The sequence below is a fragment of the Lontra canadensis genome, unplaced genomic scaffold, assembly GCF_010015895.1.
Source record: "Lontra canadensis isolate GAN:19392208 unplaced genomic scaffold, GSC_riverotter_1.0 scaffold2, whole genome shotgun sequence".
NCBI lineage: Eukaryota > Metazoa > Chordata > Mammalia > Carnivora > Mustelidae > Lontra > Lontra canadensis.
In genome coordinates this window covers 17817569-17833391 of record NW_022630996.1, presented here as the reverse complement: position 1 = coordinate 17833391, position 15823 = coordinate 17817569, and the positions used below count along the sequence as shown (strand labels likewise).

Below are 15823 nucleotides of genomic sequence, written 5' to 3'. Positions count from 1 at the left end.
CTTCTATTCCATTTGTGCCTGTCCCCAGAAACGTTAAGAGATGAGAAACTTCATTTTCCCTGAGGGTGTTTTTAAGGATTTTACTCTCATGCATAGACAGGGTATTTGAGAATACTTACAGGCAGAGGATAAAGTGTCAGTGAAGATGGAGAGAACAAAGAGATGGGAGCAATTGAGGGAGGAAAGCAAGGGAGAGAAGAGGCAGGGTCGTAAACATGAGTGGAGGGGTTATTCGGCAAGCATGGCAGGCGAGCTCCTCCTTCATTGATGAAGAAGAGAGATAAACATATCGAGGGGAGCAGGAAGAGGGTAAGACTTTAATTTTTTTTTTAAGGTGGAGAAAAGTAACTGCAGGAAAGATGACATTAGAGAGGCTAAACATTTTCCTTAGAGAAGTAGGGAGTAAGTTCATTTGCTTGGGAAGTGCAAGAGGTTATGAAAAAGGATTAAGGCCACCTCCATGGGAAACGTCTTTGGGCATTGATAGAAACTTAATAACTGTGGTGAGAGCCTGAGTGACAGTGGATGATGGCACAAATACATAATGGCGTAGTCACTGGAAACACAGTAGCTGTCAGGTAATTCTGGGTGCGGAACAGGTAGAAAATACGGACAATGGAGCTGATCGCAGAGGCAAATGATCCTAGAGACTGGATGTGGAAAGCATTGATGTGATTAACTGAGAGAGGTCTAGGGACGGTGGGATGGAGGGAGAAACAAGGGACTGCTGGGCCTATGCATAATTGCAAGTGAGCCATCCAGGACATCAGTGGTAGAAGTGACAGAGCTCAGCAGACACCGCCACCCCTTGCCCTCCTTTATGCTTCACTGTGAACAAGTTTGCTCAAAAAGAGACAATTAGGAAAAATCAAGTAGGTCAATAGCCATGCTTTCCTATATACAATTTTGAGGAGTTATAGTTTTCAATGCAGCCTTTATTTCCACTTCAAACAACTGTGTCATCTAATATTTGAAAAATACACATTACCTTACACTACCTATTACCAATTTACATTTATAAAAATTTACAAAGCAATTATTTCATCAAAATAATAATAGACCTTAAGTTACCGGTTCTTTTGGTTAATATCTGGATAATTTTATGGAAATGTTTATTTATTTGGAAACTACACTAAGAATATACATTTAAGATACCTAAACTACTTTCTTATTTCTAGAAGTAACTCTTTCATAAGAACACAATTGACTGGATCCCTTAATTTGAATAGTGATGCCTTTCAGAATTTCAGTGGGTTATTTCTATTTTCTCATTTTTCTGTAAGGAAGGCTAAGCTTGCTTCATATGGGGAAGTGTGAAAAAAACAAACAAACAAACAACCAAAATGCATTCTTCAGACACCAGGTGTGTTTATCCTTGAATATTTCAGGCTCAGTTTCTGAAACAAGGGGGAAAGACTTGGTTTTTTTGGGTTAAGTTTTTATTTAAATTCCAGTTAGTTAACATGCAGTGTACTATTCATTTCAGGTGTACTATATAGTGACTAAATACATCCATACAACACCCAGTGTTCATCAGGACAAGTGCACTCCATAATCCCACACCTATTTCACCCCCTCTCCTCTGGTAACCATCTGTTTGTTCTCAGAGGCAAGAGTGTTTTTTGGCTTGCCTCTCTCTCCCATTTATTTTCCCTTTGCTCATTTTGTTTTGTTTCTTAAATTCCACATATGACTGAAATCATATGGTATTTGTTTTTCTCTGACTGACTTGTTTTGCTTAGCATTATACTCCCTAGCTCCTTCCACATCATTGCAAATGGCAAAATTTCATTCTTTGTTATGGCTGAATAAATTCCTGTGTGTGTGTGTGTGTGTACACACATACCACATCTTTTTTATCCCTCCATCTGCTGATGGACACTTGGGCTGTTTCCATAATTTGACTACTGTAGATAATGCTGCTACAAAGATTGGGGTGCATGTATCCCTTTGGATTAGTATTTTTGTATTCTTTGGTAAATACCTAGTAGTGCAATGCCTGGATTGTATGGTGGTTCTATTTTTAACTTTTGTGTTTTTTTTTTTAAAGATTTTGTTTATTTATTTATTTGAGAGACAGAGATCACAAGTAGGCAGAGAGGCAGGCAGAGAGAGGAGGAAGCAGGCCCCCGCTGAGCAGAGAGCCCGATGCGGGGCTCGATCCCAGGACCCTGGGATCATGACCTGAGCCGAAGGCAGAGGCTTTAACCCACTGAGCCACCCAGGCGCCCCTATTTTTAACTTTTTGAGGAAACTCCACACTGTTTTCCACAGTGGCACAGTGGCTATACCAGTTTGTATTCTCACCAACAGGGCAAGAGTGTTCCCCATTCTCACCAACACCTGTTGTTTCCTGTGTTGTTAATTTTAACTTGTTCTGACTGGTATGATGTGATATCTCATTGTACTTTGATTTGTATTTCCCTGATGATAAGTGATGTTAAGCATCTTTTCATGTGTCTGTTGGCCATCTGTATGTCTTTGGCAAAATGTCTATTCATGTCCTCTGCCCGTTTTTAACTGGATTTTTCATGTTTTGGGTTTTGAGTTTTATAAGTTCTTGATACATTTTAGATACTAACCCTTTATCAGATATGTCATTTGAAAATATCTTATCCCATTCAGTAGTTGCCTTTTAGCTTTGTTGATTGTTTCCTTGGCTGCGCAGAAGCTTATTATGTTGATGAAGTCCTAATTATTTTTGCTTTTGTCTCCCTTGCCTCAGGAGACATAGCGAAAAAGAAGTTGTTACAGCTGATATCAAAGATGTTACTGCTTGTGTTCTCCTCTAGGATTTTGATGGTGTCATGTCTCACACTTAGGTTGTTCATCCATTTTGAATTTGTTTTTGTGTATGGTATCAGAAAGGGGTTCTCTTTCATTCTTTTGCATGTTATTGTCCAGTTTTCCCAACACCACTGGTTGAAGAGACTATCTTTTTCCCATTGGATATTCTTTCCTGCTTTGTCAAAGATTAATTGACCATATAATTGTGAATTCATTTCTGGGTTTTCTATTCTGTTCTATTGATCTATATGTCTGTTTTCATGCCAGTGCCAAACTGTTTTGATCACTACAGCTTTGTAATATAACTTAAAGTCCAGGATTGTGATGCCTCCAGCTTTGCTTTTCTTTTTCAGAGTTGCTTTATCTATTTGGGTCTTTCATGGTTCCATACAAATTTTAGGATCGTTTGTTCTAGCTCTGTGAAAAACGCTGGTGTTATTTTGATAGGGATTGCATTAAATGTGTAGATCGCCTTGGGTAGTATAGACATTTTGACAGTATTTGTACTTCTAACCCAAGAGCATGGACTGTCTTTCCATTTCTTTGTGTCATTTTCAATTTCTTTCATCAGTGCAGTTTCAATTTCTTTCATCAGTTTTCAGTGTGCAGGTTTTTCACCTCTTTGGTTAGGTTTATTCCTAGGTATCTTGTTATTGTTGGTGCAATTGTAAATGGGATTGATTTCTTAGTTTTTCTTTCTGCTGCTTCATTATTGGTGTATAGAAATGCAAGAAATTTCTGTACATTGATTTTGTATCCTGCAACTTTACTAAATTCATGTGTCAGTTCTAGCAATTTTTTTGGTGTAATAAATTTTGGGTTTTCTATATAAAGTATCATCTCATCTGCAAATAGTGAAAGTTTTATTTCTTCCCTGCCCATTGGGATGCCTTTTATTTCTTTTTGTTGTCTGCCTTCTATGGTTCAGACTTCCTGTACTATGTTAAATAACAGTGGTGAGAGTGGACACCAACGGGGGAAAGATTTGATTCACAGAATTTTTGACTTTTAATTTAGAAATATCACAGCCTGGGATGAATCAGGTATAAGAACTTGCAGAATGAGATCTGTCTCTCTGCTGGTGAGTTCCTTTGCTGGTTTGAGGATGGAGGCCAGGACATGTCTGGGTAGTGTCTCCTCTGGCTCCTTTGCAAGAGCATCATAGCCAAGTGAGAGTCAGAGGTAGATGTAACCAGATGCCAACATTAGGCCTTCCATTTGCTTTACATGTCCATTCTCTAGAATCAACTTCCTCTGGGATCAGCTCCATTTTCTATGCCTTCTACCTGTTCCCTGTCCAGAATTACCTGACAGCTCCAGTGTTTCCAGTGACTACACCATTATACATTTGTGCCATCATCCACTGCCATTCAGGCCCTCACCACAGTTAAGTTTCTATCAGTGAAATGCCTAAAGACATTTCTCATGCAGGTGGCCTTAAGCCTCTTTCATAACCTGATGCAGTTCCCAAGCAAATGATCTTAACTCCCTACTTCTCCAAGGAAAATGTTTAGCCTCTAATATAATCTTTCCTGCAGTTACCCCATCTCAAAAGAAAATTAATATATAATACATATTATACATTGTGAGAAAATGGAAATACCTGGCCTTTGGTGTCAAAACAGACATGAGTTCAATTCCTAGATTAGCCACTTACGTCGTAGAAGGTTTTAGGAAAGTTATTTAACTTCTGTGAAACTCAGAATTTTTACCCATAAAGTGGACAATATGTACATTACAAAGTTATCGTAAAGAATAAATCAATTAATAATATATTTAAGCATTTTGCATAATTCTTGGCATGCAGTCCATAAATTGTCACAGTATGCATTACTCCCTTTTAACTTATTGAGTCCTTGCAATATAGAGGCATATTTTAAAAATAATTCTTGTTGTAAAGTAAACATAGATTTCAGTTTCTAAACTTTATGAAGTGGTCAAAGTTGAAATGTGTACTCGATAAAGTATTCATCAGTGTGAATAGTCTTAAACCTGTAGGAATTCTGCAGCAATCAAATGCCAGTAACCCGGGAAGCATGGTTCAGGTATTGTTCTAAAAGGAGTCATAAAGTAGTTTGCAAATGATTTCATTAAGCCTTCAGTGCATTCCCACGAAAGTACACTATTGTCATCTGTGACAGTCAACATGTATGAAAGATGACAAGACAGGGCCCTGGAACCACTGAGCTACCTTACAGAGGTGTATCATTGGAAAGCCTTGCGATAGCTTAAGTTTACCCAGGCTGCGATCCACTAGAGTTCTTAGCTGGGTAATCTTTCTCTGGAAAAAATGCCACACAATTCACCAGGCCTCCAGGGAGCTGGGAAATTACAAGTAGACAGAGACTCGAGGAGTGGGTGGATTTTTTTTCCTTCAAAGCAGCAGCTGTTAGGATAAAAGGCAATCTTGAATCTTTTAAAAAGAAATCAAGAAATACAAGGTGTTTACTGATTTCTATAGCAATTTCTATTTTTTTCCTCTTCCTTTACTTCTTCTCTCTAAATTCCAATGTTATATTTTTTAAAGCAACATTCATAATTTGTATTCTTCCTAATTTATAATGCCCCTAAAAGAGGAGCACCTTTGTTTATAATTATGAATATACCCTTTCTTACTGTCCTCCTTTCCTCTTTCTGTGTCCCTCCCTGCTTTCCTTCTTTCTCCTTCCTTCCTTCCTTCCTTCCTTCCTTCCTTCCTTCTTTCCTTTCTACCTTCCTACCTTCCTTTCTCGTTTAACTCATCTGATCCTCAAATGTTACCTCTGAAATAAGCAAGTGGATATTTGAGCAGTCATTATTCTCGTGACAGATTCTTTCCCTGACAGGGGTGCTATATATGAATATAAAGAAAGCAAAGTTTGAGTTTTAATCAAAAACTGTTGCTGTGTGATTATTTAAGAGATGACTTGGACAGAATAATTAAATGGCTTCTAAGATCCCTCACCATCTACAAAACTCCAAGATTTCATTATTCTAATCATAAGGAATAGACCGATAAAATATAAAACCTTCAGTGGTGGTAACACAAATTAGAAAAAAACATATTATGAATATCTTATAAAAAACTGAATTTAACATAATACAGTAATACTACCCCACCCAAAGATACTTCTTTATAATTTTTGCCTCCTTTTTACAAATGAGGGGAAAGAACATTTTCACAGGAAGGGGATGGACTTTTTTTTTAAGGATTTTGCATTTGGTATTTTTTAATTTATTTTTATTTTTTTATTAACATACAATGCATTATTTGTTTCAGGGGTACAGGTCTGGATGGACTTCTCATTGGCATCTCTAAGAAGAGTCTGAGGATACTCAAAGCTTACATACTGATGACTTTTTGGTAAACTGCTTTGTGAGTGTCTGTTTTGCTGCCTTCTTTCGCTTTCCCCTCTAGCAAACATAGGGATTAAAGATCAGTGTGTTGGTCATTCTACTGTCATCAAAACATAAAATATTTTCTGCTCTCTTGAGCTGCCATCTCATCAGCACTAACAGCCTGACCTTGCACCCCCATGGTATATAGGATACACCTGCCTCTAAAATGTGTGAACCGAATTTTATCTACAGTGATTTTTCTTTTTATCCTTTGATCTGTCACTATTTCTTCACCATGTCAAATGCCTCAGTGCTTGGCTTGAATGGTGATCAAACTCAAAGGCACACAGTTTTGGGTCTGATCCTGAATCTACACAATCAAAAATCTTTTCATTCGGACTTAAACCCTCCACTTTGCCTCACAATAGAGAAGTGGGGCTGTCACTAAAGCTCAGCTTTGTCCTTTAAGCTTTTAAAAAATGGACATAATGAGGCTATAAAGAAATGAAACAGATTTCTTGTACCAGAAATACATGCATTTAATGAAACGTGTCCCTTTTGTGACCCCTTGGGAGTTTAAACACTTTCGTGGCGCTGTTGTCATCACCCGGAACACTGTTTTGGAATTCCTCCTTGGCAGTGATTTCAAATATAGTTTCTTGGCTCTGTCAGAAAATCAACATCACCAATGTATTTTTCACAGGCCATGCAACTGGCCTAATGTATTTTCTTCCTCTCATTCCCTTCTTCTGTCTCTCTACTTAGACTTGTCCTCTTGTGCACTCCTCTGCCTGTTGATTCACTTTCATTTAATGAACATTCATTTAAAGATAAGCTCTGTGAGCAGGGCTTTCCTACACCTGTGTTAAATTGCACTGTCAAGTGTTTTGCTTTCTACCTCCAACCCGTTGTCCAATTTCTGGAAGGAAAATACTGGTAGTGGAGCCTCTTTTTCCTTTCTAGGTCAATCCTCACCTCATTTTGTGTATTTTACTGTTGTTTTGATTTTTTTTTTTTTCTTTTCCTATTTGCTTCTCCGAGAAATGGGCTAGGCCCAAATCTCTCTAATCCTGGATTTGGGGACCTGAGTGTACCAATGGACACCTGAGGAGAAGTGTGTTAGGAGACGGCTGACTGATACACGTGCATCTGATTACATCACGCCCCTGACTGGGAATCATGAATCACCAGAATGCACTGGATCATCAAATCTGGATTCCAACTATATTTCTTGAACTCTGCTCCTGAGTGCCCCATCTATTTATTTTATTTCCAAGTGGACCTCTCCCCAAACGGCCCATGGGGAATTCAACTCAACATACCTTAAACAAAAGAGACTTTATGTCTATGATGCTGTTGTTCCTCCTATATTGATTTTAATTTTAACACTTTCATTATTTAAAAGAAAAAGAAAACAGGTTATTCTAGACACCATTTTGTTTCTCCTTCATCTAACCAACCCTTACCAACTGCCAGAGAATCCGTCTCCTTCCTCTTCTTGAACATGCCCAGGCTCTGTCTCCACGGACATTCTCCTTATCACTCACTGGATGTTTGTCATAGCATTTTAGATCTCCCTACTCCCAATCTCATCTCTCTCCAGTCAACCCTCCATGGGGCTAGAAGGATGATCTTTCTAAAAGATAAACTATTCATGTCATTCTATAGTCTAAAAGTCTTTGCTTTTCATGGCCTTTAAGATAATTTTCACATTCTTGCCACTGCTTATATCTGGCTTATCCAACGTTTTTCTCACTCAATCAACTAAGCTCAACCAAGAATGAATCCATGAAAATATCTTCTCTCTTCTTGTCCTTAGTCTGTTTTCAATGGTCTTCACTGTATTACAATAAACTGTGATTTCATGTCTATCACAGTATGATTATTCCATAAATTGTTCTCTTGGGGAGACTTTATAATCTTTAAGGACTGGGCTATCATTCAAGTGATGCATAGCACTGTGGTAGGCTGAATAATGGTCCCCTCTCAAAAATGTCCACATCTTAATTCCCAGAAACTATGAATAGGTTTTATCACCTGTCAAAGAGCAAATAAAGTAGTAAATGGAATTAAGGCTACTAATCATCTGACCTTAAAATAGAGAGATTATCTTGTATTATCCAGGTGGGCCCAGTGTAATCACAGTGTACTTAAAATATGAAGGGGGGGGTGCAGAAGTGGAGGTCAGAGTGATCTCATGCAAAAGGCACTCCATCATTGTCGGCTTTGAAGATGGAGGAAGAGGGTCTTGAGCCAAGGAATATGAGTGGCCTCCAAGAGCCATGAGATAAGATAACAGAATTTTTCTTAGAGCCTCCAGAAAGTACTGTGGCTCTATCAAAACCTTGATTTTAGCCCAGTAAGACCTTCAGACTGAGACTTCAGACCTCAGGAGCTGTAAGGTAATAAATTTTTGTTGTTTTAATCCTAAATTTATGGTAATTTGTTACAGCATCCATAAATAACATATATATTACTTATCCAACTACCCCACTGGTTCAGAAAATACTATGTATTCTAATACTAACTCCTAGTGAATAAATAATAATATACTCTAAAAGTATATGCCACTACTACACATTCTTATATAAATAGCATTGCCTTCACTTATGTTTGTTCATTTTATAAACTTGAGGTTCCCATAAGGCTTAAGACTTCAGAGATAAGATATAGAGATATAAGATTCAAAAGCAGCAATGCTTAAAATACATTTCTCAATGATTTTTTAAAAGTTTTAAGTGGTTAGCCATACTGTATGGATAAGAAATAAAGAAGACAGAGAAACACAAAGAGAGAATAAATGGTGGCATGAAAATGGATCACAAGTTCTATGAGCACTTCATCATTTCAATTCCTAAGAAGTAAATCCATTACAGACTGGAAGCCTACCCAAGACCAGACTGAACCAAAATTACCTCTGCAGGTTAATTCTAGAAGAAACAGTAACAGTTAGTCTAGGCTATTTCCTGATACCAAAATCATCTTACGAAGCCCAATCCAATCCCTCTGAATTAATTAATATAGGCTAGACTGAAGAAAAAAATTAACCTCAAAATTTTTTTGTCTTAAAGAACAATGATTTTTCCTCATGTAATAGTTTAGGGCCAGTGTTTAGGGCAATGGGGCAGCTTTCACAGTCTTCCAGGGATCCAGAATGAAGATTCTTTGCCTTCTTCTATAGGAGGATCCAAGGCCATCCTGGTGTTCAGTAGATGAATGAGCCATAAAGAAAAAGCGTGAAGTGTATGGGAAGTTTGTATGCTGGGCTTCAAGTGGCATGTATCTACTCCCACTAAAGGGAACCTGGAGCATGAACACACTTACATACAAGAGAGGCTGGGAAATAGTCTGGCCTGTGCCCATGAAGAAGGAAGAAAAAGTTAGTGGACATCTAGCAACCCCTGACACAACTTCATTGCACAAAGAACAGATTAAGGACTAGGACTGGTGGGGGGGATGAGGGTCTAAAGAAATTGAAATGTGAGGAATTTCTGAAAGTAGTCCAGAAAGAGTGAGGTGTGACTAACCATCTGTGGCATCTCTCTGAAGATCCCCCGAGGATTTAGGGGCTAGACTTCCTCCCATTTCCAGCAAAGGGCTCTAATAATCCACATATGTGAAGAGTCAGGTCTCCTTTTCACAAGAATACTTCCCCTGGTTGTAGTAACTGAAACTGGGATGATGATATATGGATAAGAAACATTGGGTCAGACTACCCATCTTAAAGGACCTTGTTAATAAGAGTACTTGCCCTCCTATTAAAAGGAAAACCTGACTCCCTTGTTTCCTCTGAAAGAGGTGGAACCGGAAAAACTGTAAGAGCTCTCCTTTCTCTGCTCCTGTTTCTGAGGCTGCAGATGTGTTCTGTGGAAATAGATCTAACATAACCCTGTTGGTGGCAGTCGGGAGTATGGTGCGAAGAGGTAGCAGAATTGTCTTCTCCACAATGATGCCCCCTTCATGAAGCCCCCACATTTCTCCATTTCACTTATTCTTCAAATTCCATCAACTGGCAGTTCTCTTGGGCTGGGACCTGTTGGCTTCAATTGAAAAGTTACTCTAGATCTGGCTAGAGGCCAGCAGCATAGGCTAGGGGTGGGAAATGGGAGTCCCCCAAATTTATCTGGATTAAAGAATGAGTAAGGCAAGCATCAAAGAGCCCCATACATACTAGAAATCAGAATGCCGCAGAATCAGAACACAGGCCCAGGAGTTTATAGTTCTTAATGCTCAGAAGAAACTGAAAGAGCTTCACTTTAGACAAATGGTTAATGACGGATCAAGGGAATCAGTGTCCATATCAATAGCCACATTGTGGACAGCCTTGGGTTTACAGGGGTGGGCAAGTAAAAGTGCCTGTTATCCTGAAAACTGTGAGCTGCAGAGTCACAGCAGACACTGAAACATGTCTAAAGGAGGAATGAGAACACAAATGTCATCAGGCTTTTACATGTGGGAGTTGAAGAGAATTTTACAATTAGCTGTATCTTGGTGCAAATCATCTCATCAAATTGCTTTTCTCCTAACATCTACCTAAGTTCAGCCACCCTGGGCCGTAGGAAAAAGGCAAGAACACTGAAGAAATCAGAGTCACAATAAAAAACACAAGTGCTCAGAAATGGTGATGAGAAGGAAAAAAAAAACAAGAACTGTTAATTTTACTAAAAGAAGGACCTATGGATAAGATGCTACTCCTGGCCTCCAGGGATTCACATTTTTTAAAAGGTTATTTATTTATTTATTTGAGAGAGGGAGAATGTGTACACAGAAGGGGGGCAGGCAGAGGGAGAGGGAGAAGCAGTCTCTCCACTGAGCAGGGAGCCCGATGCGGGGCTTGATTCCAGGATCCTGGGATCATAACCTGAGCCGAAGGCAGATGCTTAACTGACTGAGCCACCCAGGTGCCCCCAGGAATTCACATTTACATGAAGGGAATACATGCTTAAACATATGTCTATGTGAGGTGATTTAGTAAATATATTCTGTATCCTTCATTCGTTAGAGACCTACTCTCAGGGGTTAGAGAATGGGAACCAGCTCAGCCAGCAGAATGAGTTCTCATTCAGAAGACTTATCAGACTAGCTTATCATTCACCAGACTGTATCTCTCTTCCTTCTGGGCTGGTAGCCACATTGCCCAGCACCCCTTCTAGCTATGCACGACCATCACTGAGTTCTGGTCAATAAAATATGAGCACAAGTACTGCATGACCCTTCCAGGCCCACCTCTGAAAGGCTTCCTGCTGGCTCTCCCATGTGTTCTCTCTTCCCTTACTGACCAGCCAAGTGCAAAGATCCAGCAGAGCACAGTGAGGCTCTAGGGCATGGCAAAGTCACTGTGTGAAAGACATCTGTGTCCCAAAATGGCTGACTCCATGGAGCAAAGGGCCCTGCTTTAAACTCATTAACCTGCAGAAAACTGAGATATTCATGAAGAAATCAACCTTTGTCATGTTAATCTACTGAGCTGCTCTGGAGATGCCTATTACAACAATTGTCTATCCTGACAAATACGGGTATATTAGTGATGCCTCATGATGATCCGTTTATGTTGCCTCCTTTATGGGTGTGAATGTGCCTAACTTAAAGACATACTTGCTCAAGGCGCGTCTGAAAATATGTGCCTGAAAAGGAGAAGCTGGAAATACCCACATATGCATAATAAGCTTCTATTTTAGGAGAAAAAAATGATTTGGGATTCTGATTGTTTTAATACAAGTCTCCTGTAGTAGTCTTCAAAACTGGTTTTAGGCAGCACTTTAAAAAGAAATGAAAAATCATTGGCAGCTTATAATGGGACTTGGGGAAGAGGAGGAAATGAAATAAAAAGATATCCAAAGTTACTTAAGTTGATGTACATTCTTACATGTAGCTAGAAATGGATAGACCCTCATGTCAGCCTTTATAGTCTGTGGGTTCTCTCAGATGAGGTAACATGCTGTGAGAAAGAATTGCAAAGGAAATGACAAGAGCAGATGTTTGCTCAAGACAACTGGAGATTTTCTGAAAGCATCAAAGCACACAGTCTACAAGTTATCACCAGCCAGGTGGATTGTAGCTAGTCACAAGCCTCTAGATTTGCATCTTGAACAAAGTTGGTCTCTTCAAGAGTAATCTCATTATACTCAATAATGAAAGAAAGTTAGCTGCTCTCTGTGCCACCTTTAACTTAGATCGTAAATTTTCATGTGCGTAAAGATGCATGGTACATGCATATTTCAACTTGGGCAACTCCCTTTACAAAGCACACACAACAGTCTGGACCCTGATTGTAATGCTCAGGACCTCAAAGAGCAGCAGGAGACCCTGTCGCTCCCTTCTAAGGTTTCCCCACCCCTGGTCAAGGTCCACCATCCCTGTGTTGCTTAGGAGTAGGGAGAATACAGAAAAATTCAGTGTGGTTCAGTATGGTTCAGTCCTAGTTTAATGCACTGGCTGCCGCAGAAATTCCACAGGCTTCTGAATAGAGACAGGGGATGACCCAGGAGTCCAGAGTATGAAGTGAGGAGGCAGACTCATCCAATACCATGCTGGACATTTAAATGTGCCTCAATTAGAAATGCTTTCTCATAGTGCGTTTAAGAGAAATAATACAATTGATGCGTATTAAGCACTTTTGAAAGACCATCTGACACAAAGTAAACTCTGTGCCACCTGCTGTCATCACCATCATCATCATCATCGTCGTCATTGTCGTCATCGTCATCATCATTGATAGATCAAGTCACGAAAAAAAAAAAAAGTAGGAGATAAGCCAGTCCCTGATTTTAGTGGCAAATATAGATACCTTGCTCTGTGTTCTTTGAGAGTAGGTGGACTCTCCCTTCAGTGGCACACCTGCTGGACAGGATGCTTGAAGTCAACAGATCTTTGACACCCCACAGCCTTTCACAGCCATGTGGATCCAGATTCCCAAGGGCGTGCTGTATTTCTTTGCCTTTGTAACCCAGCACTTCCCTCCTCTGCCAATACTCCCAGCTGTAGGGATTTCCCCAGGCAAAGTAACCCCTGCACCAGCTCTTAACCTCACTTACTCCCCCTTCTGGCCCAGAACCATGGGCTCTCTCCTATTGTTTCATTGCTATAACCTTCCTGGGACTTCCTTTCAGGAATTCACTGCCCTTCCCTGCCTCTGGGCCTGTGTCCATTCTATTTCAGAATACATTGGAGAAGTTCAAAAGTATCTGCTCCTACTTCCCAGAAAAAAATCCTCAGGTTTTAGGCGACTGGATGGCTCAGTCAGTTAAGAGTCTGTCTTTGGCTTAGGTCATGATCCCAGGGTCCCGGGATCGAGATCCATGTCGGGCTCCCAGGTTTGCAGGGAGTTTGCTTCTCCCTCTGCCCCTCTTCCCACCCTGTTCTCCCAATCTCTCTCTCTCTCTCTTTCTCTCTCAAATAAATAAATAAAGTCTTTAAAAAAAATCTTCAGGCTTTTATGAAAATTGGTATATCTCACAGAAGAGCGATACAAAAATGAAGTAAGTTTAAAACAACACAAAACCGTAAGTATAAGCCAGGCCAGAATTTTCTAAAGAAAATTCTGATGAAATCAAGACTGGCCACCCAAGATTTGCTCCAAAAGGGTTAGAAATATTTGTTTTTGTTGTTTGCATGAATAACGGGTCATCACTCATAAAAAATATTGTTAAGCATTTAAAAATATATATATTCTCTATGTATCATTTTCCTCTTTAACAAAATAAGATTTCCTCAAAGTATATCACAGTATTTAATTAGCAATGTTCCAATTATTGGGTAATATAATATCTTTAAAACATTATTAAGTACCTATACTATTAGTAAATATACATACATATTTTAATATATTTAATATTTTATTTAATAATATACCTATACAAGTACATACATACTTATACATAATTATTGAATCACAAAAGTCAAATAATTTTAGCTAGTACCTAAATGTATTCAAGTAAAATATTTTAATATTAAGTATTTTGTAATACATATACATATTTACATATTAATGAATATCAATATGTAAGTTCAATAAGACAGTCTTTAAAATATTCTATAAACTATGGGTTTGGGTATGAGGTACATGATTACATTGAGAACACACTTTAAAAAAATCTTGGGGCATCTGGCTGGCTCAGTAGAGTATACAACTCCTAATCTCAGGGTCATGAGTTCAAATCCCACACTGGGCATGGAGCCTACTTAAAAAACAAAACAACTCTAGCCATTGACATTCATAATTAATATATGTGAGCTATGTAAATACAGAAACAGTAACTGACTCAGAATTGTAATGTCTGAGAATAATAGAGGTTTTTAAGTACAGTTTTTGAATCTAAAGCAATTTAAATGAAAAATCTACCTTCATTGAACTGTTACAGTGAGTTAAAAAAAACTCAATGAGATAAACTACCATCCAGGTAGTTGTTTCTGATACAGGCTTTTCTAATCTTCCACTAAAATAACAATGGACACCAAATAAAGAGAAAAAAAAATAAGAAAAACAAATAATAACAGCTAAAGAAAGTACTAACAGTAATCTCTAGGATCTGGAGAGAATTTTTAAATGGCTTATGGTGGATTTAAAACTATACCTCATGGAGTTCCCACAAAAACAAAACAAAACAAAACAAAAAAAACCAAAACCAAAACAAAACAAAAAACAAAAACATCCCAAACCTGCTACTCACTGCCACCTGCCACCCACTACCTTGAAGACAGGACAGATCTTTGACAACCTAAAAATGGAGTAGCTGGGCACTGAGGTCAGCTGTGACATGTGCAGCAAGCCTTGTCTTGCTCATACTCTTTCATGTAATCTTGATGTATAATTGCATCTAAGATGACATTAGTGCTCACATTCTGAAGTGATTTACGAATTCAGCAAGAAAGGGGTAGAGTTACCTCTAGTACATTAGGAAACTTACAACCCACCACAGACACAGGGAAGTGGGTGGTGCACATGAACGTCATTTCATTTTAAGAAATGCCAGGAAGAAAAGAATTGTTGAGAAGGTGTCTACTGCACAGGGCTGCCTTCTGAGGCAGCAAGAATCATCTCTATGGGCAACTACTACCTTGCACACCCCAGGAGCCCCTCTTCAAAAATCCAGGACCCTGCCACCCAACTCCTGTCCGCACCCTTGCCAGCAGCACCGCCTGGAATGCTGTCTCTACATGGCCACTGAATCCCCTTTACTTCCTGAAGAACTATGGACCCCAGCTGGCTGGCTCATGGTGGGAGCAGAAGAAAAGACCCCGTTGCAGCACAGTGATGTTATAGAAAAGCAGAGCCTTCTAGACAGGAGGAATGGGGCTCCGAGCTCTGTCTGCTCAGTCATGAAAGACCAAACATAGGAGTGGAGAGAAAAATCACAGAGAAGGAACACACTCACACTGGAGAGGTTGTCCCTGCTACACAAATGCCCAGACAAGAAAATAAAAACACACAGTGCCTCTGGAAAATGCTCCAAAACAAGGAAAAAGACATTGATGCTGAAAAGTCAGAGGAAGAGAAGACCTTTGAAAGCATTTCGGCTGCAGCCCTGGATGAACATCTCAGAAGACAAGACGAGAAAGAACACCATTCACAATGTGAGAGCCTAAAACACAGGAAGTCTTACACAGCCTTCTGGCCCTGTAAGATAAGGCTCCTGGCTACCTTTCACTCTCCCCCTTCACCCTCCCCCACCCTTCCCCCACCCCTCCCCCACCAACTCACCCTCCCCAGCCCCCAGTC

The 15823-nt window shown here is 39.4% G+C and overlaps 1 protein-coding gene across 5 annotated transcripts in view; it reads right to left on the bottom strand.

The window, feature by feature from the left end:
- Window positions 1-15823, bottom strand: part of GRM8 (glutamate metabotropic receptor 8) — a 723861-nt gene that overhangs the window by 212707 nt on the left and 495331 nt on the right. Inside the window, exon 8 of one of the 5 annotated variants that reach the window (XM_032870015.1) lies at window positions 6689-6770. The exons of the other annotated variants lie outside the window; for them this stretch is intronic. Coding sequence (XP_032725906.1) covers window positions 6751-6770 — 20 coding nt within the window. The 3' untranslated portion in view covers window positions 6689-6750. Of the gene's footprint in view, window positions 1-6688; window positions 6771-15823 lie in introns of those variants that run through there. 5 annotated transcript variants of the gene reach the window in all.